General features: G+C 37.4%; 2 protein-coding genes across 6 annotated transcripts in view; one reads left to right on the top strand and one right to left on the bottom strand.

The window, feature by feature from the left end:
* LOC116849102 (protein tipE) overlaps nt 1-23,046 on the top strand; it is a 67,854-nt gene extending 44,808 nt beyond the window's left edge. For 3 of the 4 annotated variants that reach the window (XR_004379082.1, XR_004379084.1, XM_032825907.1), the window contains one exon: nt 12,875-23,046. Coding sequence is in view for 1 of the 4 variants with exons in the window: in XM_032825907.1 (XP_032681798.1) it covers nt 12,875-12,956 (82 nt within the window). In the remaining 3 variants the exon portion in view is untranslated. The remainder of the gene's footprint in view (nt 1-12,874) is intronic. The other variant, XR_004379081.1, reaches the window with a different exon arrangement.
* On the bottom strand, nt 825-12,878 carry LOC116849104. 2 transcript variants are annotated; one of them, XR_004379085.1, is made up of 3 exons: nt 5,891-7,128; nt 4,941-5,023; nt 825-1,876 (listed from the first exon to the last, which is right to left on the bottom strand). XR_004379085.1 is itself a non-coding variant. In XM_032825914.1 (3 exons), exons 1-3 carry the CDS (start codon nt 12,412-12,414, stop codon nt 4,959-4,961), a joined length of 318 nt encoding a protein of 105 aa, XP_032681805.1. In that variant the 5' UTR covers nt 12,415-12,878; the 3' UTR covers nt 4,592-4,958. The 2 variants fall into 2 exon arrangements, 1 of the variants encoding a protein (XP_032681805.1); XM_032825914.1 differs by lacking the exon at nt 825-1,876 and adding an exon at nt 12,234-12,878 and having other exon boundaries at nt 4,592-5,023; nt 5,891-5,962.
* Nucleotides 23,047-23,506: the final 460 nt, after the last annotated feature.

The raw sequence follows: 23,506 nt of genomic DNA, 5'->3' as shown, positions 1-23,506 counted from the left end.
ACGATAACAACGATACGGTATACGAGACTAAAGAAAACTGCACTCGAGTTTCCATTTAATATCCATTACTCTTCCTTCCCGGATTAAAAATTTTTTCTCGCACGTTTTATCTAGTGATCCACTTCCGAATGATATCGCAACCAATATTAGTGGAGTTTATCGAACATTTCTATTTTATGTTCCATTTTATGATTAGAGATACTGGAAATGAAATAACAATCAACAACTTCGCCGACGATCTGGAAATAATTAACTCTCACATGTTTTGGGCACGTTAATCTGGCACACTGGAGTTGTTTTCGTCCACGAAAACAATCCTATTTACTCGTGCTGTAAAAATGCTAATAAAACTCTACGAAAAATAATAAATATATTTGTATCTTTCAAGTGTGTAGAATAGAGTTACGTACAGAAATGAAAGCTGCAAATATTTATTTGGGTATTTTATTTTACAGCAAATATAAAGGGAAACGGGATGAAAACATCAGTTTGCATAAAAATTTGTAATTTTTCTAAAAATAAATTTATAAAATTGTCACGCTGAAATTTTTTTTGTCAGTATATGAACTTTTAAGAAAACAATTATATATCTCAATTTGTGAAAAAGTGCAATTATTTTGATACACGAAAATATACATTTTTTTCAATCAAAAAGCAAATAAAATCATCAATAGTTGCAAGTTTTTGCAGTATTGATGTATTATAACGTGGATTTGATTACAATAAAAAGCTTTTCTTATATATAATATTTAATATAAGAAATTTTTCGAAATATAATCGAAATATAATTTAAAAATATAACGAAACATCATCTTTATTTTATGTTTAAATTTTACATTTTGACACCTTAATTTGGTGTTCTAAAGTCAATGAAAACGACTCCAGAGCAACTTTTTGTTATATGACAGTCTACACTTGAAATGTCTCACTAGTGTTTAATTATCATTTCCCCACCGACTAACTCCCTTCCCTATAACTCTCTTTAACATGCATACTGAAAACCTTCATTCCGCTAATTTGCATGTAATTCAAAATTAAAATTCGGGCGAGATCGATAATGAGCCCAACGTGACAGATTAAAGAAGCTCAATGAATAGTCGTATCTTATTTCCATTTTATATTTATACTGCCGGAATAAAATAACAATGAACAATTATCCCGACGATCTAACAATATTTAATATAAATTAAAACTGTTTACTTGTTTTCTTCGAAAGGAATCAATCTACCATAAGAACGAACAGAATGCACGTTTCTTCCTTTAATGTTTTGTTTACAAACGTAAGCTTCCTCACGCGTTGTCGCTTATAATAATTTTATAATATCTTCATTATATTTTTTATAGTATAAAAAATTTAAATTATGTGGATTATATTGTCTGAGACCTCACATATATCGCAGTGAATTAATTAGACGTGTTGCTTTCTTCAAAGAGTAAGACTTATCGTTGAGTTATACTACTGCTCCGACAAATGATACAATTATATTTAAACTTTACGAACTTCTCTCTCTTTCTCTCTCTTCTTCTTTTGTGCCGCCGCAAAAAATTAGTTCGTCTTTAAGCGAGCACATATAGAACGTCGTATATATTCCGTAGAAATGTCGTCCTCGACCTTGTCAGTTCCAGATTCCAGGTTCTCGTAAAAGGCTTCCGCTGATACGACGGAATCCTTATTAAACGCCATGCAGTCGGCGGCTCCAATTTCGTACTTCAATCGAGCTTGTCGGCCGAAGCGGCCGTAAAATTTATGTCCCTTAGCACCGTGGGCGCTCGTAATCATAACTTTGCGCCTCGCGGGAGCTGCGCGCGCGGATAAGGGACCGTATCCGTCGCCTCTTCTGCTGTCACGCGACTGCTTGTAACATTTGCTGGCATTCTGAAAAGGTCATACTCGTTGGTAATGGCCATAGTCGTGTGCCGCATGTTCTGGTATGCGATGGAGAAAGTGAAAGACAGAAAGCGAGAAAGAGAGAAAAAGAGAGACAATCGAGTTAGCTGCATCTATAATAAAATGTAGCCCGACGGGCCACTCGGCTTCCGCTTTTTGAAGAAATTTTTAATGCGAAAATTAAAAGTGGATGTCGTCTGCCGTGGGCGCGTTTACATCTTCCATGCGCTTCAGAGTTCGTCCCACCAAACACTAACGAGTTGAATGGGAAGATGAAGAAAATTATCATTAAATTATCGTTACACTTTTTATATCTGCTATGTGCAAGCGTAAGAAGATTTTTGGTGAATAAAGTTTGGTGATAAAGATGTAAACCAACAGTAATATGTGTGTGTATATATATTTTTTTTTTTTTTTTTGACAAAAGGAATACGCCCAAGAATTTTGTCCAAGTATTTTGTAAACATCCTGTGCGTGCGTGCGTGTATGTGTTATATAATTTTTAGTTACTTATTTCGCTATGAACTTTTTTATTTTTATTAATAATTGAAACGAGTAAAAGTTTGTTTGTATTATAGCTATTATGTTACGTAATATATATATATATATATATATATATATACTTTTACTTTACTTATGCATAATATTTACAAAAATGTTACTAAATTTAGTAAAATACTATATTTTTTTGGAAAGATGAGCAGTTTTTTTAAAGACTTTTTATAGTGTTTTAAAATACGTTAAGTTGCTCTCTATGCCTTAAAACAAAATTTCTGATTTCTTAAAATTATTGTATTCTCTTACCAGATGGTAATAAAAATATTTTTTTAAAGATATGCTGAAATACAGATGTGCTTATATACAGTTTAATGATATATATTTTTTCAAGGTTTTTTTAACAAAATTGTGGTGAAGAAAAATGAAGTACTCAAAATTATTCCGAAGTACAGTAATTTCCTCCATATATTTATATGTATGTGTGTGTGTGTGTGTGTGTGTGTGTGTGTGTATGTATCTATGTATATATGTGTATATATATACATGTATATGTATAAATATACACGTTATTTCTGCATTAATTGCTTATCTTTTTGTAAAAAGAAAAAAAACTAGAATTTGCACTGGAATTAAGAATTTATGAAAAAAAGCTGGAATTCGAATCAATTTCCAGACAGTGAATCCAGGACACGTGATGCACGATTTATATTTAATGCGAAAGATTAGTTCGTTTTAATCAAGGTATTTTATCGACATTCGCTCAAAAGTTCTGTGCTCTTTCGCGAGCGGGAGAAAGAACGTCAAAAGAAGAGAACGGACGGCGGAGATTAATTCGCAGCCGGCAATCGGCTTTCAAGCCTCGAAATGTAACTAGTCGCGTTTAAGCGTCGAGCGGGCAGAAATCGCTTCCGGCCGTTCGGAGAGTTGTAACTTTATTGGTTACAGCGAAAGTTTGAATTAATAAGGCGCTAAAGCCCGCGATGAACTTTACAACGATCTTATCTAAGTCCCGTTGTGTTGCACGCTCGTAAACGTAATAAGTGCCTCACTTATGCTATCGATTCCTTGCCGCTATGACAGTCACGTCATAGAACGCGATTTACTCTATCACTACTTGTTCACTGACTTCCACATATCGCTAGACTTCTTCGTACAGAATGTCTGCTATGAGATTGTGAAAAGCACGAAATATACAAACAGGTTAGGCATAGCTGGTCACAATTCCTTTACTGTTTTGCAAACAAATACATAAAATTTCCAGATATTAATAAAAAAAGATTGACGAAAAAATGCGCACTGAAAAAAAATTATTTTTGTATTTGCAATTAAAATATTTGGTACATACAATTTGGCATTATATGTTTTTTATTTGTGTCAAGTACATCTATTAATGAGAAATCAAAACATACACAGCGGCAATTAAATATTTTAACTGCAGTTATCAAACATTTTGTTGATCCTATTTTAATCAAATTTTAGTCTAGAGTATTAAATTTTGTTTCGACACAATCCTCTTTTCAGTGCTTACGATTACTATGGGACGAGAGTTCCATAGGCGCGATCTCATCGAGAATGGTTGAGATTTGCGACTGTTTCTTAGCGACATTAAGCCTATTCTACAATTGCGTAAGCGTGGTCGTTAACGTAAAAATCAATCAATTAGAATGTTTTATTTATTGATTCCTTTATTTTGATTAATTGTCATAATTATCTACAACTACACTTACAATTGTAGAATGGCCTTTAACGTATGACATGCTCGCGGAAAACTACTGTCGAAAAACAACTGTTTACGAGCCGTTCGTATCATTATTTCGCTTTCAGATGTCAGCTGATACCAAAGTCGAAATTTTAACTCTACTTCCGACGTAAATTGTCGAACATCTATGTATTCCGAAGGACCAGTGTATGTTTACCCATAGAAATCAATATGTTTATTACACTAAGAAAAAAACATAATTAATTTAATTAAAATTATAGTTATTTTTGGCCTCATCCATAATTTTTAGTAAAATAGTAGTAAGGACACGTGTATAAGATTATTATCTCTAATATTATAGTAAAATTAAAAAAAAATTATTTCCTTAATCATAATTTATAGTATTAATTTATAATTTATTTCTCCATATGAGATAGTTACAAATTATAATTATAATTTATTTCTCCATATGTAATAGTTACAAATACTAAATATTTTCTTCTCAGTGTATGCAGATTTGATGGTTATTAGCGGTTTTTTTTTAATGTAGAGCTCGTTCCACGGCATATCGCATGCATTGGTTCACCAATTTTATTTCATTAATATCGCCAAATTTTATGCGGTTGAAAACTGGTAGAGGAATTTTTTGTCCAGTTTTTGGCTTAATCTACTTGCACACATGCATTTGACAATCTCGTATTAGACTACCTGTATACGGTATCAAATAAGAGACCCCAAAAAGTATGTATTATATTTTCTCTCTCTCTCTATACAAATAAGCATCTAGACATACATGGTATAGTAGGGATCGAAGTTCTCAGAAGATAGTAGATATGTAATATGGTCGATACTTACTCATGTGCGTTCAACCAATCACACCTGACTTATCCAACTTGCACGGAATTCAAATGGGTGGTAAGAACGCAGTGGTATACATCCTGTTGAAAGGTATGCACTTATAAAAAGCTGCGTAATGCCGAGTTGCATGTCATCAGTAACACTATTAGCAAGTCCAATCATTTAGCATCTTCGTTGCGAGCAATGTGACTATTATATGACTACTATATGTCTCATAACAGAAAGATCATAGGCCAAAGGCGAAACTCTGACGTTTAAAAGCAAGAGCAAATTAGCTAAGGAAAGGAAAATTCTGACAGAAAACCGCTTCTTAATTCAAGGTGGAAATGCCGAGGAATAAATAGCACAGGGAGTTTAAATATAATGTGTTCTGAACGATCTCCTCGGGGCACTGGGCGTAATCTCGATATAGTCAAACCATTTTCTTATTACATATATTCGTGGTAAACGACCAGCAGTTACCTACTGCTCGTGGAATTCATATAATGTGTTGAATAATAACACTACAAATTTTTACGCAATATTAACTACGCATGTCGTATATTAATGTCGCTAAGAAATAGTCGCAAATCTTTTACTAACCTTCTTATTACTGAAAAACAACAAAGAATAAGTGAACTCAAGAAACCATTACTTCAGCAAACTCTACATTAAAGTTTTGCGATGATCTAAATCGCACTTCATGAATGAACTATCACTTTTACCAAGCGGTAAAAGAGACACGTGAGGAGATAATGACACTCAAGTGCAAATATACAACCTATAAAATACCTACAAAATACCTACTTGCAACCTACTTGCGGAGAAACAAGTTATTGTGAGAAAAAGTAACGTAGTCTACCTATCCACCTGTAGTCTTGAATGATTTGCAAATCCTTCAAACAGAAAAGGCCCAATACCTTAGATTACCTTGATCATAGATTAAATCGAAGGAAACGTATACTTACTAAGCGTAAACAACTGGGACACCAACTTGGCCAAGATGTATTGGTTGATAGGCAGGAAATCACAGGCATCAACTGAAAACAAGCTGCTATTATACAAGGCCATTCTTAAACCTATTTGGGCCTATGGGATCTACTTGTGAAGTACGGCCTCGAATCTTAATACTGAAATCCTATACTTCAATCTAAGATCCTTCGTATAATTGTTGATGTTCTCTGATAGTCATAAACGAAATACTTCATCACGATCTTAACATCCCATTTATTAAAGACGAGGTAAGGAGACTTAAACAGAAATATCGTAATCGAGACTGGAGAAGTATCCAAATACGTTCGCGGCTAATGAGAGAAGTTAAAACGATATTGAGATTGAAAGGGAGATTACCTCAGGATCTAACTGACTGGTTACGTTTGAAATAAGGATATGTCGTTGTATATGTATCCTTCAAGTCATATGACTGAGTGATCCAAGTACTACTGAATGTCTTAGACGAGATAGCTTGTAGTAACATTGGGATATTAGAAGAACAAAAGCTTTCACATCACAATCGTCTCACCAACATACTCCTTGCACGACACATGCGCGCGAGTTCAGTACACATTTTCCGGAGCCGTGTATTTCACCAAGTTAGCAATCCAGTATATTATACACTGGATAATATAGATACCTATGCTTCTGGCCCGGCCACTGTTCTCGTCCCTCCTATTTTAACTGCGGGCCCGAAGTTCAAGCTCGCCGTTTTCGCCCGCGTTACATAAATGTCAAATAAACTTTTACAACTGGCGCGTCTGGCCGCGCCGGTCTTACTTCTCGTCGTTCCTCCCCGGCGCGCGCTCCCACGCTTCGTAACTTATTTAAATTGTTATTACCGTAATACGGTGCCGGGGGATTAATCTCGCCGCGAAGCGGAGCGAAGCCACTGCCGCTGTTAAGCGAACAATGTCACGTGGTGGTGAGCGCGCGAGCTCGAGCGCCGGTGTGACAAGTGACGCAAATAGAGCCCGCGGGGGAAGCGAAAGGCGAAGGGATAGCGAATAATTAAAAAATTCTTGCTCACGCGTCCGAATCGCGATTGGCACGCGACGCCGTAGTCCTAAGTGTTGTCGCTGCTAGAGTAGTAACCACTGCGTGAGCGCGACGCTGCCCGAGATACTATCAGTCGTCTACGACTACCGCGCGCCTGACAATAGCATACTCAGTATTCACCGCTCTTTTTCAGCGGGACGATGTAGGTCATGGTGATATCGCATTCAGAATTCTTCCCTTCCCACCCTCTCCCCCTCCCCCACACCCACGGCGATTCGCTGTCCTCCCCCTCCCCCCGGCCTCCGCTCATCCCCGTGGCGCTCTTTCCGCCACCTGGACACACGCTTATCTTCTTTATTTCTCTTTAAGCCTTTTATGTTTCAGCCGCGTCGCCGTAGGCAGTTTTAATCTTTCGGCGAGAATTACTTTACGCTTTAACCGCACTTCGTTGCCTCTCATCCGCGCCCTGAATACGAAGCAGCCGAGATCCGACGCGATGACGGTCTCAGCGACGGTGAATCCTTTTTTCTTTTTTTTCTTTTTCTTTTTTACCGTTGAGTCGATTGGTACGAAATTTTTGCACGAATTCGTCTCTTTCCGTATTCTGTTATCTTTGACGTCGAGTGCTGCGACGGTGATGCACAGATTAATATCGTGTGAGTTAATTTGCATCTCCGCATCGATATAGGATACAAACTATCGGCATCTGGACGCTCTTTCGCGAAATTGCCAAATTAGTCAGGGTCACACCGCGGCCTGTAAGCCGCTCATTTGATTCTAAGGCGTTCCGCACATATCTTTTATAATGACCGTGCCACTTTATTGTCGACGGCAGCCCGCATGAATATGCAATATTCCTAAGCCCCGGCTCGGCTATCAGCGCACGAGCGAATCTCGTCGACTTCCAATCCGACAATGGAACCTTTTGTAACCAGGGTTTGGCTGTCCTCCATTCTTCGCGGCGCGTAATCAGAAGAGGCAATCCGCGGAATTTAGGTTGAAGTGGTTTCTAAAGGTCCCGATAGAGCTCGGCGACGAGGGAGGACGTACCGAAATGGGAAAAAGTCTGACGGAGTCGGCCAAACTATGCCGGTTCTCCCTGTAGGTGACGAGTCACATTGGCAAAAAATGGAAAAAAGAAGGAAAGAAGAGAAGAAAAAGAATTCTCAATGCGTTCACGAGAGAATAAGATTATCAGGAGAGATGCCGCTGTTTTGATATCTCTTTCTTTGTAACATTCAAATAGAGGAACTTTGAGTATTACGGAATGTAATCCGGTTTTTGGAAGATGAATTGGAATTAATACAACTGTAATTAGCTTTCGTTAAGCTGTTAAAAAGTAATGCTAAGTATTTTTTTACATGTCTTTTACGATTTCGTTCATCTGTAGAAATTTTAACGCAATAGAAATTTTTTAGGAGGTAGATTTTGAAATGTTATTTAGAAATAAATTGGATGAAATATTGCATTTATCTTGCAAAAAATTAATTTTTATTGTCTTTGAATAAATATTAATGATTGAATAATCTTATATAAGTAGTAAAAAAAGAAAATTAATACGAACATTTAAACCAAAAATTGAAGGATAAGCAACACTTTAGAAAAGTTTGAAAATTACATTTTCTTTGACGCTGTCAATGTTGTAAAGAAAAATAAATTTATAATCTGTTATAATCTTTTAAATTCTGTCTTATTATAATAATATTATAATATTATAATACGATTTAAAAATGTATATAACAAACATTCCTTAATATCTGACATTGCCCTTTTTGCTCTTTTAAGTACTATAAAAATGTGCATCAGATGATACTTGAAATATAGACTACACTAAAGCTACATTTTAGTTTTACATATAACGCAAAGCTACTGAGAATTTGTGGAATAGATTGATGGTTAAGTAAAGGTTAAAAAAATATATAAAAATATATATCTATAAGATATATATAAAAATATATATCTTGTTAAGTTTCAGTATGACCAAATTTGATGGTTAATTTAACAGAGTGCTTATTTGTTTCGTTAATAAAAATAAATAAAATTGGAAAATTTCCATTATCGAAATTGTTTCACGTCGTGATAATCACAAAGTCTATCTGCCAATCGAGAAAGTTCGAAATATCCGCGTAAATATTTTCCGTGGGTGTTCGTGTTTTCTTTCTAACGGCGTCCGGAATGTGGATTCTGCGCGGATAGAGTTACCACGGTTTTTAATGTGGACGGTTTTTTCGTACGTCGAATCGTCTGCGTTCGATCTGATCCAATGTTCCCGATGCTGGCGATAAAAGTGCCGTGGAACGCTTTTTCGATCGTTACCGCGGGATTAAAAAGGATTAAGGGGAAAGCGACCAATAAACAACGCGTTTCCGACAGAACAAATTCGATATAATTGTTGCGTAACGTTGCAAACGGCGCGAAAATCGCATCGCTGACAGTGATCGTCGACGGTATATGTACAGTGGCGTCATTGACGTCACGAATGAATTCATACGACTATCGCGCTCGCTGTTTGTGCAGTTCTTTATATAGTTATCGCGTAACCTTTGTACAGTTTACGGAAACGCGCAGGGTCTGCGAACGGTCGCAGCGCTGTGGCCTATAAATATCGATATGCGAGGCACGGAAAAAACAACCTCGGTTGCATTAACGTGACATGTATGGTTAAACAAGATTTAGCTGAAACAGAAAATTTCTGGTTATCATAATGAAATATTCTAGTTGCCAACCAGAATATTTAAACGGTCAAAGTTTGATTACTGCCAGTCCAGTTGTAACATCCAAGTGTCTGCTTATTATGAGTAGAAAGCTTGGTTATGGATAAACGTAATATGTTTGGTTAACGACTGTCGGTTGTGCTAAACAAAATTTCTAGTTATTATAATCACATATGTTAGTATACAACGCTGATTACAGCACAAGTAGACAATATATAACGGATCTATTAATTGATGAAGTGATATAGCGCGTAGACAGGCCATTCAAATCTTCGAGAGTCATCGGTTCGAATCACATCAGAATAAAAGGCAAGTTTTCCAAATACAATATAACAGCAATCAATTCAATTTCAAGCAAATTAATCACACACTTACGCTGGATTTACAATGAGCTCTTTGCCTCCTGTTTGTTGTTTCTTTGTCTTTATCTAGCTTCAAGTTTAATCTACAATATGCTCTTTGCTTCCTGTTTCTTTCTCTTTGTCTCTTTCTGACTTAAAGCCTTAAGTCTTATCTACAATGTGATGTTCCTATTTCTTATTCTTTATCTTTTTCTAACTAAAGGTTCAAGGTTTAAATTAGAAAGAGATATAACGAGAAAGAAACAGGAAGCAAAGAGCGCACTGTAGATTAAGCATAAGACTTAAGATTTGATCTCAGAAAGAAATAAAGAGAGAGAAACAGAAAACAAGAATACATTGTGGATCAAACTTAACACCTTAAAAAACAACGTTCTGATAAAAAAGTAATAAAATTTCTAATAAGAAATGTAAATCTAATTTAGTTTAGTTAAAGTAATCAAACTTTTCTCATTATTTTAACTAACCGCTCTAATCAGATTCGCCTGGTTAAAAAAAAATATGATTCGTTTATATCTCACCAAACAGTCTCGTTGATGTATCCTGAATTCTGATTCAACCAAGTTTTTCTTTCCGTGTGGAAATGGGAAAACGTGTAGCCGCAACCGTGGTCTTATTACACTCCCGATTACCTGGCTTTCATCAGCGAAGCATACTTTTCCGGGGTAACGGAAATGCACCCCCCTCCCCCTCTTGTCTACCCCAGGCGAGTGGAAGAATCCTCGCAAAATCGTCTCGTCTCGTCGCTACATAACGGCCGGGTGGAACGCGCCTTCGCAACGACTCGTTTATTTGCACGTTACAACGGCAAGCTGCCCGCCGCCGTCGAGCACAATCGAGGATTCCACGCCGTGTATTTCATCGCTTTCAATCGTTCCATTACGCGCGCGACTTCTCCCGGCTATCAGAATGGCGTTGTTATAAAATGACGAACTAAATGAGGAGAAAAGTGCTCCGCAGGCGAGTGTTGAAGTTAGAAATTTTTCCGACACATTTAAATCAACTTTCACACTTAAATCGATGCATTTTTGTCGTGTCATTTGCGTGAAGGGAACACTCGCGCAGAAAGAAATCTGGTTAAGGGATGAAAAGAGAAATAATGGTCTGAGCGCGCTCTCGGGCTGGATCCTTTTTATGTCTAATAACGTCTTGTTGGAGGATACTTCGCTGCATAAATTATTATGGAGGATGACAATGAGCGCGAGGTAAGAAATGCCGGCGTTACTCGTTTTCCAGCGGATCGCTTTTCTAAGAATGCAGTCTCATCTGTGCCGGTCTAATGAAGTGCCTTAATAAGGAAGCTGTATCAAATGGAATAGAAGTTGCCTCTCTTAAAGAGTTAACGTCGAAATAAATTGTTTGCGCTCGGACATATATATTGTACAAATTCAATATTCTGAGTGAATTTTACAATTTCATCAACTCGCAATCTACGTTAATTCGTTTTAACGGAGCTTATTAAACACTGTCTCTCTCTCTCTCTCTCTCTCTCTCTCTACTTCTTATATTTTTTGCGCTTGAAGAAATTTATCTTAGAACGCATAATATATAGTTAATAAATTTAACCTAGAACGCATAATAAATAATAAATAAATCATTCATTCACTTTCTCTCTCTGCTTACGCTGTATCTATACTCAAAGCACGCATATCTGTGTAATATTGCAATCAATACTTGCTTCTAAAAGACACTGATTCTCCCTCTCTATCCCTATAAACACACATTTTTCCCTGTTGTTATTTACACAAAGCTTGCAATAACTATTTTCTTTATTATCATAGAAATCTCTCGATAGGGGAGACCGGATCAAATTGGACCACTTTCCGGAATTTCAATTTTTCAGCTAAGTTTTTGCTGGCGATTAATCCTACATGCATGATAGAAACAACTTCCTTCTATGTTTTTATACCATTAATGATCCCGTAGACTGTCTTTATTCCGTAATTACCGAAATACTGACATGCTGTAACATAACTATCTTGTCCCGATACCGGGTCAACTTGCTGAGCAAGACAGGGTGATGCAGTATTCACACTATGTCGACATCCGACGTGCGACATCTAATAGGAAAATTAGATTCTGAATACACTAGAACGTGACACTAGCTAGAAACAAACTTTACTATTGAATATCGAATCGTCGTACGTCGGATATCGGACGCAACGTGAATCCTGCACACATACACACACATAAAGAAGATTACATATAAAATATGTATTCTAATTAGTAGTTCCTAATCTTCTAACCTAATTTGGGGTCTAATTTCCGCCAAAGTTCTTCACAGTGCCTCCATAGTCTCCTGCAGGCTCTTGAATATCGGCCAACTTTAACTCGTCCGTCCATATGCTCGATTTCAATCATCTTATGAATGAAAATTGTTGTTATTACTCGAAACAGAGCGTATCGTATATTTACAGGAAACTTCATCCTAACTAATAACACATTACTTAAATTTATTTATTTACGATGAAGAATATTAGCCCAATTTTAATATTATGCCGATTCTAATGAAAGATTCAAAGAAAAGTATCCTATGAAAAAGGGATACTGCAATTTTGTCTCCACTGTGCGATAAATACGTAAGCAAAACGCGTGGCCAGCATGACCCTTGTTGCAATTAGACCCAGTCTTCCCTATCACACTGTCGATATACGTACATCAACTACTAAGTAAGCAACACAATCTGCACAGGCACTTGTGTTCTTCCTCTTTATGATGGTACAATCGATATAAGAGGTGTCCCGATTCTACAATAGCTACAGTAATCCAATCTAACGCTCCTTCGACGCTTCTTCGACGAGAAATCTAATCTAACATCCCCTCCCCCCTCCTGCCCCTACTCGACGATCCACGAGTTTAACCACTTCGCTCATCTTTTGTGTTGCAGCGACCACTCGATCAGCAACCGCGTGGACCGTCGTGGACACCCGACGTATTGCGAGTGCGGCGAGGTGACGAGGCCCTTATGACGACGCGAGGAGACGGCCGAGAGCGCCCTGGCCACGTCGCAGTCCGACTTCTAGGCCCCGCTCACTCTTCCCGCCCTCGACCGTCCTTCCGGCCCTTCGGCCGCGAGTCGAACTCGTTCAACTCCACTGCATGTTTTCCGCTGCAGCACTGACAGATCGACCGACCGTTCCGCGACCGTCCCCTTCCCACACCCAGCACTACCATATATACGTGTAAAAACCGACATTCGCGCCTACACATGCATACGCACACGAGAAAGAAAGAGGGAGAGAAAGAGGAGAGAGAGAGAGAGAGAGAAAGAGAGAGAGAGAGAGAGAGAAACAGAGAGAAAAAAAGTGAGAAGGAGAGAGGGGGAGAGAGAGAGACATGTACGACACGTTCGGGAACACGGAAACGATCCTTCGATTCCAGCCGAGCGGTCGCTCGCGTCCGTAAAAGGTCCTTGCAGTATCACGTCGGGTTACTGCAATGTTATCGCGCGGTTACTGCGTGGCTAATTGGTACAACGGCGGTTCGCAGCTAGTAATTACCGGCCGCTGTACGCGCCCCATGGCAGTTCAACGGCGCGATTGATGCACGATTACACAAAGTGCACGGGGTGAAAAAGATCGCGGGCGAAATTAAGGGAGTCCGTGCGAATTGATTGCCGTGCAGGGCACGGAAATACGTGATTCGCGCGAGCGCGGAAATATATGTGATGTTACATAATAAGCGTGATTACGCGCCGCCGCCAGCGACGTTTCTTCAACACTAATGGCACGATTGGGGGATTTTCCGTCGTTCATGTGACGCAACGCGCTGGGGGTATACGTGTGCTCGTGCGCTAAAGAGGTTGAGGCGCGCGAGGATCGCAGGATCGTTTTCTCACACGTGTGACGGAGCCACAACGGGAGTGGAATACTCTGTGTTACGCTACTAACAGTCGAAATACAGAACGCGAACCTGGCGCTATCCAGGCTAGAGATACCAGATAGACGATCAACTGCCCAGCTCATTCCAGAAAGGAATTTCATGATGGGAGGGAGAAAGAAAGCGCGTACGAGGTATTCGTCCTTGATTTCGGCATTTCACTATCTGCACGCAAGGAACTGTCGTTGGCCTAACGATCGCGTTAATTGCTTTTCATTTCATTGCGAGCGCGCGACGCCCTTTGAGCCCGGCCGCCGTGTTTGAATTCGGTAATCGATGGCCGCCGTCGGTCCGGGGATAACTGCGAACGACATTGCAAATTTGCGAGACGTTAAGGTACGTATAATAGCGCTGGCACGTTCCACCCCGGCAAAGGGGAGTCCGAATCTGCGCGTCGATGCGAATAAAATTATGGTCCCTGTCGCACACGCTGAATTCCGGAAATGTCGAATAAACATAAACGCAACGTTCCGCTTATATAATCGGCCGCACCTGCATGTTCATTGAAAATTTCCACCCACGTATGACCGAGGTGAATGCGTCCCAATTGGTCGCACACGTGGTTGGAAAAGTCTACGTTCGCAAAACTAGGCGGGGCTCACGTGCGAATCCTAATTTTGTCGATACCATAGACGCAATTGTAGCGACAAAGATATCAGGCGTGTGTAAAGCTTGATCTACAATAGCGCACTTTACTTCCTGTTTCTTTTTTTATCTCTTTCTGATTTAAATCCTGAACCTTTAGTCAGAAAAGGATAAAGAATAAGAAACAGAAAGAAAAGAGCACATTGTAGATCAGGTTTAAGGGCGCATTCGCATCTTGGCAGAAAAGCGGAAAGCAAAAAAGCAAAAGCCAATCAGAACTAATGTTGGTTAGTCAGATGGTAGTCGACTAGTTTCTACTTTTCTACCAGCGCGAGTTCTGATTGGTTTTTGCTTTCTTGTTTTCTGCTAAGTCGTGAATTTTCCCTAATACATTTCAGCAAAATCACATACAAAGCGACAGCATAACTAAATATAATCTCGTCCTTGGCGGAATCCTTTTATATGTTACGGCCTCAAGAGGGTTCTCCTGATCCTAAAAGTGAAATATTCTAAGTTCCAGAAAGAAAGTTAATTGCAAGGTACTATTTCCTGTAATCCTATATTGTAAACGGAAATTTTCGTCGAAAGAGCATCTCTTTTCTAATGAAGAGGAATAATATTGCGCTTAGAATATTTTCTTTTTGGTTTTAGAAGTATTCTTTTGAAGCTACATAAATCGAGAAAATAAATATTTGGAAATTTATTTGTGGAATAAAAGTTTATTTCTGCGAAGTAAAATATATTTTCGTGAAGTAAGATTTATTTCTGTGAATAAATTTTATACCGCACCAACGAAATTTTCAAATACTTTTTTCTCAGTTCACACAGAGAAAATATTTGTCTGGATTTAATAAATTCGGTTGCATTCAAACAAATTTGATCGTTAGAATGGTCCAAAGATACTAATGTTCAGTCAATAAACGCGATTGTTTGACTTTTCAAGTAATTTTATGGTTTGATTCAAAGAAAAGAAAATTGTTTTCACATAATTTTCTTATTTTATTAAGAAAACTTGATAATTATGTTTAAATAATCTTCGAAAACTGACGTGTCCTTCTTCACATTACTAATGTGGTCTGTCTTTATATTGCTTCATTCTTCTTTCGCTATGATTTTCCATTCAAATACTCCATCATCCCGCGATACGGTCATCCATCCTTTTTACTAGTCACTAGTGTGAGTTACTTGACTTCAACGATCGCATAAGAATTAATGATGATTGAATGATATTTTTCCAGTATTATGTTTATATATACACGAAGGAGTGTGTAGATAGCGAAACAATGATGCCATGATTGCTCTTAGATTTTTAACAAAATATTATATTAGTTAGTACACTAAAAAAAGGGTAGTTCGACAAAATCGGCAGTCACAGAAATATTGTATCTATTGAATAAATTACGCGTTAGTGTAACAATAAGTTGCGTTGATATAGTTACTGAACAAATCGTAATCATTGAATCGATTAATCACTCTCTTTTATCACAACAATTATATAATTCGTTTAACCAAACGTTTGCTTGAACGAATTTTATTCATGCAAGCAAAGTCTCCTTAATTTAACCACTTTTTTCTCAGTGTACAAACGATAGATTAGATTGAGAAACGAAATATTTAAAGCGGAGCTCTTTTTCAATCAAATAACACGATTTAATTCAACGAAACAAAATTTAAAATATAACTACATATAATATATTATTTGGTTAAATATTTTCTTTAAATAATAGTATTTTTTCCATTATTTAATCTAATAAAACATACAATGCTATTTTGACATAAAAAATTATGTTGTTCAATATAAAATAACTTTGTGTTACTTTGTGTCAAAGAAATTGCAATGAAACAAGTAGGAATGCTAAATCCAAAGAAACCTTTTCCTCTATATGTAAGAGGATTCCGCTAAGAATGAGATTATATTATTTTGTATAATCAACGAAATACCGTTGATGAGATATCATATTTTCTTCTATCCATTTTTTCCTCAGAATGTTCCTTACATTCACATTTCATTATATTCGTATGTCCGTATATTTTTACATTTTATTTATATATGTATATTACTCTTTTATATTGTCTCTCATAAAGTTCTCTCTCACTTTTCCATGAAGTTTCTCCATGAATGTGAAGCTATATGAAACTGTACTTTGTTACAGGCCGCGTACCAGTTAAATATTTTTTACACACGGTGCCCGACAGATATCCAACAGAGAAAGGGACTACCGGCGTCTCCTATCTGGAAAGAGATATTTCAAACAATTCCCAGCTGATAACTTTTCAGCGGTTCTATTGTGCGCACAAATTTTCCTTCATGCATGAGAAACGGTGCTCGCGGAAAGTCTTCGTGCGGCGGCTCGCAGCAGATAAATGGACTCATCTAAAATCTATCTGCGAAATCGATCGGCCCGACTGTAGGCCTTGCGCGACAGCCAATTTATCTTCCTGCCACGAGAAAGTCGTTATTCTCGAGAAAACGCCGAAATGAGAAAGCGCAGAGCAGAGGAATCGCGTCGGGGAGTCGCGGGGCGAAATAGGCAGGCATTGCCGCTTGTTCCCGTTTTCCGCGATGTGTCGAGCCGAGGAGGCAATGTGCCAGAAATAAGGAAGCAGCCCCGATAATTCGCGCGCGAACCGAGCGGAACGTTGAGGGATGTCGACGTATTTGCGTCTTTCGTTCCATTTACGGCCGATATTAAGATCCGAGCGCCGTTCCTCCATAATCAGGGTCGCGGTTGTCATTCTCGGCTCGCATTTTGCTTCTCGTTGAAAATTGCCGTCGATCGTTCAAACGTTCGCTCGCGGAAAGAATCGATAATTCGTTTTGAGCGGCGACGCGACACATATATGGCGCACGGTGCCTTTTCAGTTCCTTTCAATTCACACGTCCGTTCCTCTCGACTCGTACATCTCGTCCCAGTCGAAATTTTAACCACATTTTGGACCTCAATAGAGTAAATATCCCAATTAATAATCATGTAAGCTCATCGTGAAAACATATAAATTATTTAATAATGTACGTGTTACATTATGTGTACAAAATTGATTTTATGGAAAAGTTTGAATATTTGAGGTTTCAATTGTGTCATATTTTTCTAACTTATGGGAAGACTTTTATTTTATTTATAATATTTTCTTAAAAATGACTGATGTATTATTTAGCGACGTGACAGTGTAGTTTTATTCTAATTTGTGACGTAAGGTAAATGTTGGGGATAAATACGGGGTGGTGTGTGAACTATTTTATTAAGGGAATTTATTGAGGCTGATTTATTAATGAAAACGAAATATTAACAAAAACAAAATACAACTGTCACTAATTAGAACACAGTCATTAATTGGGACATTCCCCTCATTGCATTTAATGTTTACTTTGATACTTTGAACTATTTAATCTATTAACTTTTCTGAGAGATCCTCTTTAGAACCTGCAATTGGTATTTTGTACATTTTCTACCATTCTGGAAGCACCATTCTGGTAGAACTCCAGTTTTCAGGTGTATTAAAGATACACTGGTCTTTCAGAAGACATACAGATGTCAGAAAGTTTAGGTCGCGAAAGTAGGACTAAGATTTCGACCCGGTTATTCTGAAGGATCAGTGTATGTTTAATACACATCGAGGTCCTACTTAAGCGCTTCTAAATGGGAATAAACAGGCAAAATGCTACTTGTATATTCTAAAGAGGACTTCTAGGCAAAGTTAGCACACTGTAAAAAATTTTATGTTAAATTCAATATATTTCATATGTTCCAATTTATTCATTCTAATTTTAATGTTAATCTAAAACACAAGACAAATACAAGTAACATCAATAATATGGCGAAAATTACCACATAAGTGTAATATATGGACACTATTATTCTTTAACCCTTAAAAATAGTGAATATAAATTCAACGCAGAATGATTAAAATAACGCAATGACAATATGTCAAATTAATAATTGTCATGCTGAAAATTGAACGTAAGAATTTTTGTCGATTTGTGTGGAAGTGAAGAATCGATTCCAACACAAATACAAAAGTTTTTTTATCGTGTGGATTTAGTAAAGAGCAGAAGAGATCGATATAGACTTCGAAGTGTCAAAACAAGCGTTGAATGGAATACTGAGGTCGAGGACAGCAGGAAAATTCCGACTCTGGCGATTTCGAGTCGTTGCACGCGAAGCGCAGCGCGCCGATACGCGGCGAATCCGCTGCATTTTTCACGAGAGAGATTAGAAACTTTCCGTAATTTTCCGCGTGCTCTCTTAATTTACATGCAAATTTATACGCGCCGGTCGGAGCCACTGTTGGTAAAACTAGCGCGGCGGTAATTTATGAACAACGCGAGGCGGGATCGCTGGTAATCGTTGCCGCGTAGATTCTCGCGTGATTCTCGAGCGCGCGGATAGATCTACAGCCGCCGTCTGATCGCGTCCTTCTTCTTCGTTTCCGCCGAAATCGCCAGGCAAATTGCACTTCTGTATTTACGGCAGTTGCGAACGGACCGAACTCCCGGCGCGATATCCGCGCAGATATTAAGCGCCGTTCGTTTTCCGTTTTCGACGATAACTAACCGGCCCTCGATCAATGATATCAATTTCTCGCGACCGGCTTGCCTTGCACTGCACCTTTGGAAGCGGTTCATTTGTACGCGGATTCGCTTAATGGAGGTAGCGCGTCGGGCCGACAGCGATTAATGTAGGACGGGGTAGCAGATGCAGCTCGCGTCGAGTTAAGTATTACATCGCACGCGCGCGGAAAATTCATCCGTCTCGGTAAAGTATGCATGAGCTCGCGCGTGCTCGTGCAGCCGATGACTCGAGGGCGAAAAGCAAGCTCCGACAGCCGCGCATAAACAGAGTGGCGTTTTGTTCCAGCGTCGGGAGTCGTCTCCGGCTTCGACGGTTAATTATCCGTTTATCGGGCCGCGTGATTTTAACGAACGAAACGAGGCGCGACGCTCGGCTCCCTGATAAATTGCCGGTTGCCCGTGGGGAACGGGTCAACAGTTGCTGTATCAGACGAATTTAATTATTTCGTAACTTGTGCGCGAACTACGTACAATGATGAATACCGTTTCGCGCCCTTATATCCCCCGGGAAACTAATTTGCGCTCGCGAAAATTCCGCTACAAATTCGCTACGAAGCTGGTAATGCATCCCGAAATGGGACGCTGTGCTTCTCCGCTGGCTCCTGAATGTTCCTTTTGATCTACCACTGAGCAGTTTCGGTCCTCCATTGATAATAATTTATGAGCACTCGCGGGAAATTCGTCCAAATTGCTGGCGACGGAGCAACGTCTCGTATGCCGCGCGCGATTTTCCTTCCCTGGATATCAGATAGCGACTCTCGCTCAGAAGGAAGCATTTTTATGTATAACACGCGCATATCATGCATCACTGTGCGATGCAATGTGCGATGACAATGGTTTGGTCGCCGAAAGCTTGGTATTTCTTTAACCTTTTCGTACCCCCGGCTTTCCCAGAAGAGATATGTTCCACATTGAGACGATTATGAAAGTTTCTGGGGTCGCTGATTCCAAATTTATTATTAAAAGAGTGAGACCAAGTGCCTATAGGCCACCAGCCCAGACTCATGGCTCAACAATTTTGAAACCATTTTTTAAAGTTTATATAGTGTGTAAATTACAAATGTGTAAATGCCAAAATGTTTGGACCTCAAGTTCTAGAGATATTCTATTGAACCTTCCTCAGATTGCCTCAGACCCAAGGTTTAGAATATATCGATGTTGTGAAAAAATCTATAACCAAATACTGATTGACAATACTGTCATAAGTGACAAGGCTGGTCAAGATATGATTATCATATAATAATATAATTATTATATAATAAGTGCAATAACCGTCCAACGTATTCTGCTGCAGTTCAACGCGGATAGCACTGGCGCCATCTCGTGGGAATGGGACTTTCAGTGGGCCATATCTTTGGAATCTGAGGTCCGACTACTTCGGCATTTGCATATTTATAATTAACGCACCATAAACTTTATCATAAGCTCAAGATGATTTCAAAAGTTTTTGGCTATAAATCTGAGCCATTCTTCGCCGTACTCTTTAAGTTCAAAATAGCGAACTCAAGATGGCGGCCATGAAAAGCTTAAATATTGATATATTTCAAACAGCTTCGAATGTCGCTTGAATTAATAATTGACATTGCATACTATTTGTCGTAAACGCTACGTTCCTCGAAACTACGTAGAGAGAACGGTTTTTTCGGATTTAATAAAGCTTGTTAAATTAAAAGAAATTTATTTATTAGAATAACGCAATTAAATTAATTTCTGATGCAAGACTTTTAAATTTTATTGTATAGCCTAAGTAATTTATTGCTTGGTTTAGAGAAGAAAATTGCCTCTCTCAATTTTGTAATTTTATTAAAAAAGGTTCGATATAATTCTGTCGATAAACATTCTTAAAAAATTTAACATTTCTTTTCTTATATTACTGATGATTTGTCTTTTTATTACTTCATCATATGCATTCTTCTTCTCCTGTATATTTTTCTACTTACATATTCTATCATTCAGCACTCAAAAAAGTGATCTTGCAATCCCATAACGAAGATTATCTAGATATGAGAAATTTGCTAAAATGCAAGATAAATGATTAGCAAAATTTGCATGCAATATCACGTATGTTTCATATTTAAGTAAAATAAATGAGAGAAAAAGAGAGAGACAGAATTTCTATCTAAACTATTTGTGAAATTTAGTAAGAAAGTCTCTTTGTGGCACATCCAGATTAAGGCCAGTCACACTTCTTATAAAGTGACTATACTAGACAAAAAGGACTAGTGACGAGAGACAAACGAACGTATAATCTGCACCTAAATTTGTTAGCAGAGTGCTGCTACTGTAAATTCTACGTACCACAGACAATTTCCTAGCAGATACAAAAACAGCGATAAGTTTTAACTGTGACATTTAGAATTCTACCTGAACCAGCAAAATATTTTTTTAAACGCGCAATGCGGTCATCCATCCTCTTTACTGGCGACGGTTTGGGTTTTTTTTTACTTCAACTATCGTATAGGAATTATAGTATTATAATATATGTAACAATTGTGTTTGTGTGTGAAATAGTATTTTTTTATGTAAACATATATAATTGTATTATCACATACAATTATATTATGCCAAATTTCTTATCTAATCATTTTTTCCTCGAGTATGTTTATAATGCATTCCTTTAACGTTCAAAAGGTTCTTTTCGTGCCTTACTTTCTGGCAATCGATAAAAACAATGCAATAACTGTCAATATTTAACGGATATTGAAAGAATGTACATATAACGAATCAGCGATGACATGAATGCTTTTGAATTTTTAACCAAATATCGTATTGGTTAGTACAAACAATAGATTTTACATTGAAAAACGAAACATTTAAAACAACAGATGTTCTCTGTAAAATATAATACTTTAATTCAACGAAACAAAATTTAAAATATTAGCGAATCTCAATAAAATATAACATTATTTAATTCGATAAAATAAAATTTAAAATATTAGCAAATAATAATTTATTTTGGTTAAAAATTAAATTTTATTTCCTTTAAATACTAGTATTTCTTCCATCACACACAATATGATTAATTTAATGAAATAAATAATATTTCATATAAAATTATATTGCTTAAATCCAATAAATCCAACTCAAATAAATAGGAAGGCTCAATTCAAAGAAATCGTTCTTACTACGTAGATAACGTTTTTCATTTAGAAGAAGATACTTCCCACACATAAAACATCCATAAATGATTGTTTTCGTTACTGAAATCCTGAAACTTCTTTAAAATATTTACAAATTCATGATTAATATCCTATACTAGTCATCACGAGTATTACATGTCTTAAAACTAGATAGCGACTTTTATTTGGAGAAAAGTGCTCCCATTTATAAGACATCAATATATAATAATTGTTTTGGCTATCAAAAGCTTGGAACTTCTTTAAAGCATTTACAAAATGATGATAAATATCGCATAATGGTTATCGTGAACGCCACGTGCGTTGTTCAATCAGTAAGCGAATACGATACGATGAGCAATTTGCGATACGTTTTAAGGTATGTTCAGTTTTGTATCGTATCACCGTATCGTGTATCATATCATGATATGATACGCTGATACACCGTTACGATAAAGCCTAGTTTTCAATTCGTATTTGTATCCTGTATCCGTATCTTTAGTGTGTATCTTTTTGATTTTTCCATTTGTAATACATCAGTGTCTTTAGTTTCATGTTGTTTCCACGCGATCATAATACACAATACTGAGATAAAAAGCAGTTGAGTTAATAAAACTTTATTCGTTCAAATAAACATTTAGTCGCAAACCTATTGTTGAGGAGTTATTAATTGATTTAATGATTGTGATTTGGTAACTGTATCAGTAATAGTTTTCAGTAATTATATCAATAACAAATTTCAGTAACCGTGTCAACGTAATTTATTGTTGCACCAATGTTCAATAGACACACGAAGAAAAATAATTTGCTGGCCCAGCAAATTTTCTGCTGGTCTAGCAAAATCTTTTCGTTATTATATGGACAGCAAAAAGATTTGCTAAGAGTACTGATTACTATTGAATATGAACGATCCAGAAATTCCGATTGAAGTAACTGGAATTCTGTTTAAGTTAACAAGATTTTTGGTTGACTTAAACAGAATTCGGATTACTTCAATCGGAATTTCTGGATCGTTCATATTCGACCAGATATTTGGTTAATTCAACCAAACCTTTTTTTCCGTGTGGATATAATTTGCTGAATCTACAAATTATTTTGCTATAAGAACTATGATGGATTTATAAAAATAGTTGCAGTTTTGCTCCAAAAATAAATTTGGTAAGGATACATTATTTTGCATCAATAGCAAATTAACGTGATTCTTAGAACAAATACACTCAACAAATTTTTCTATCCTGGCAACGAAAATACTTCTGCTCTGATACGAATAATTTGAAACGAATAATTTGTAAAATTAGTTACGTCAACTAAATTTTTTTGATGTCACTACGAATATGCAGTAGCAACGACGATTTTGCTAAATGAGCAA

Source organism: Odontomachus brunneus, unplaced genomic scaffold, assembly GCF_010583005.1.
Source record: "Odontomachus brunneus isolate Ranch 3 - 2012 unplaced genomic scaffold, Obru_v1 Obru_scaffold_106, whole genome shotgun sequence".
NCBI lineage: Eukaryota > Metazoa > Arthropoda > Insecta > Hymenoptera > Formicidae > Odontomachus > Odontomachus brunneus.
This window is presented reverse-complemented; position numbering and strand designations above follow the sequence as displayed.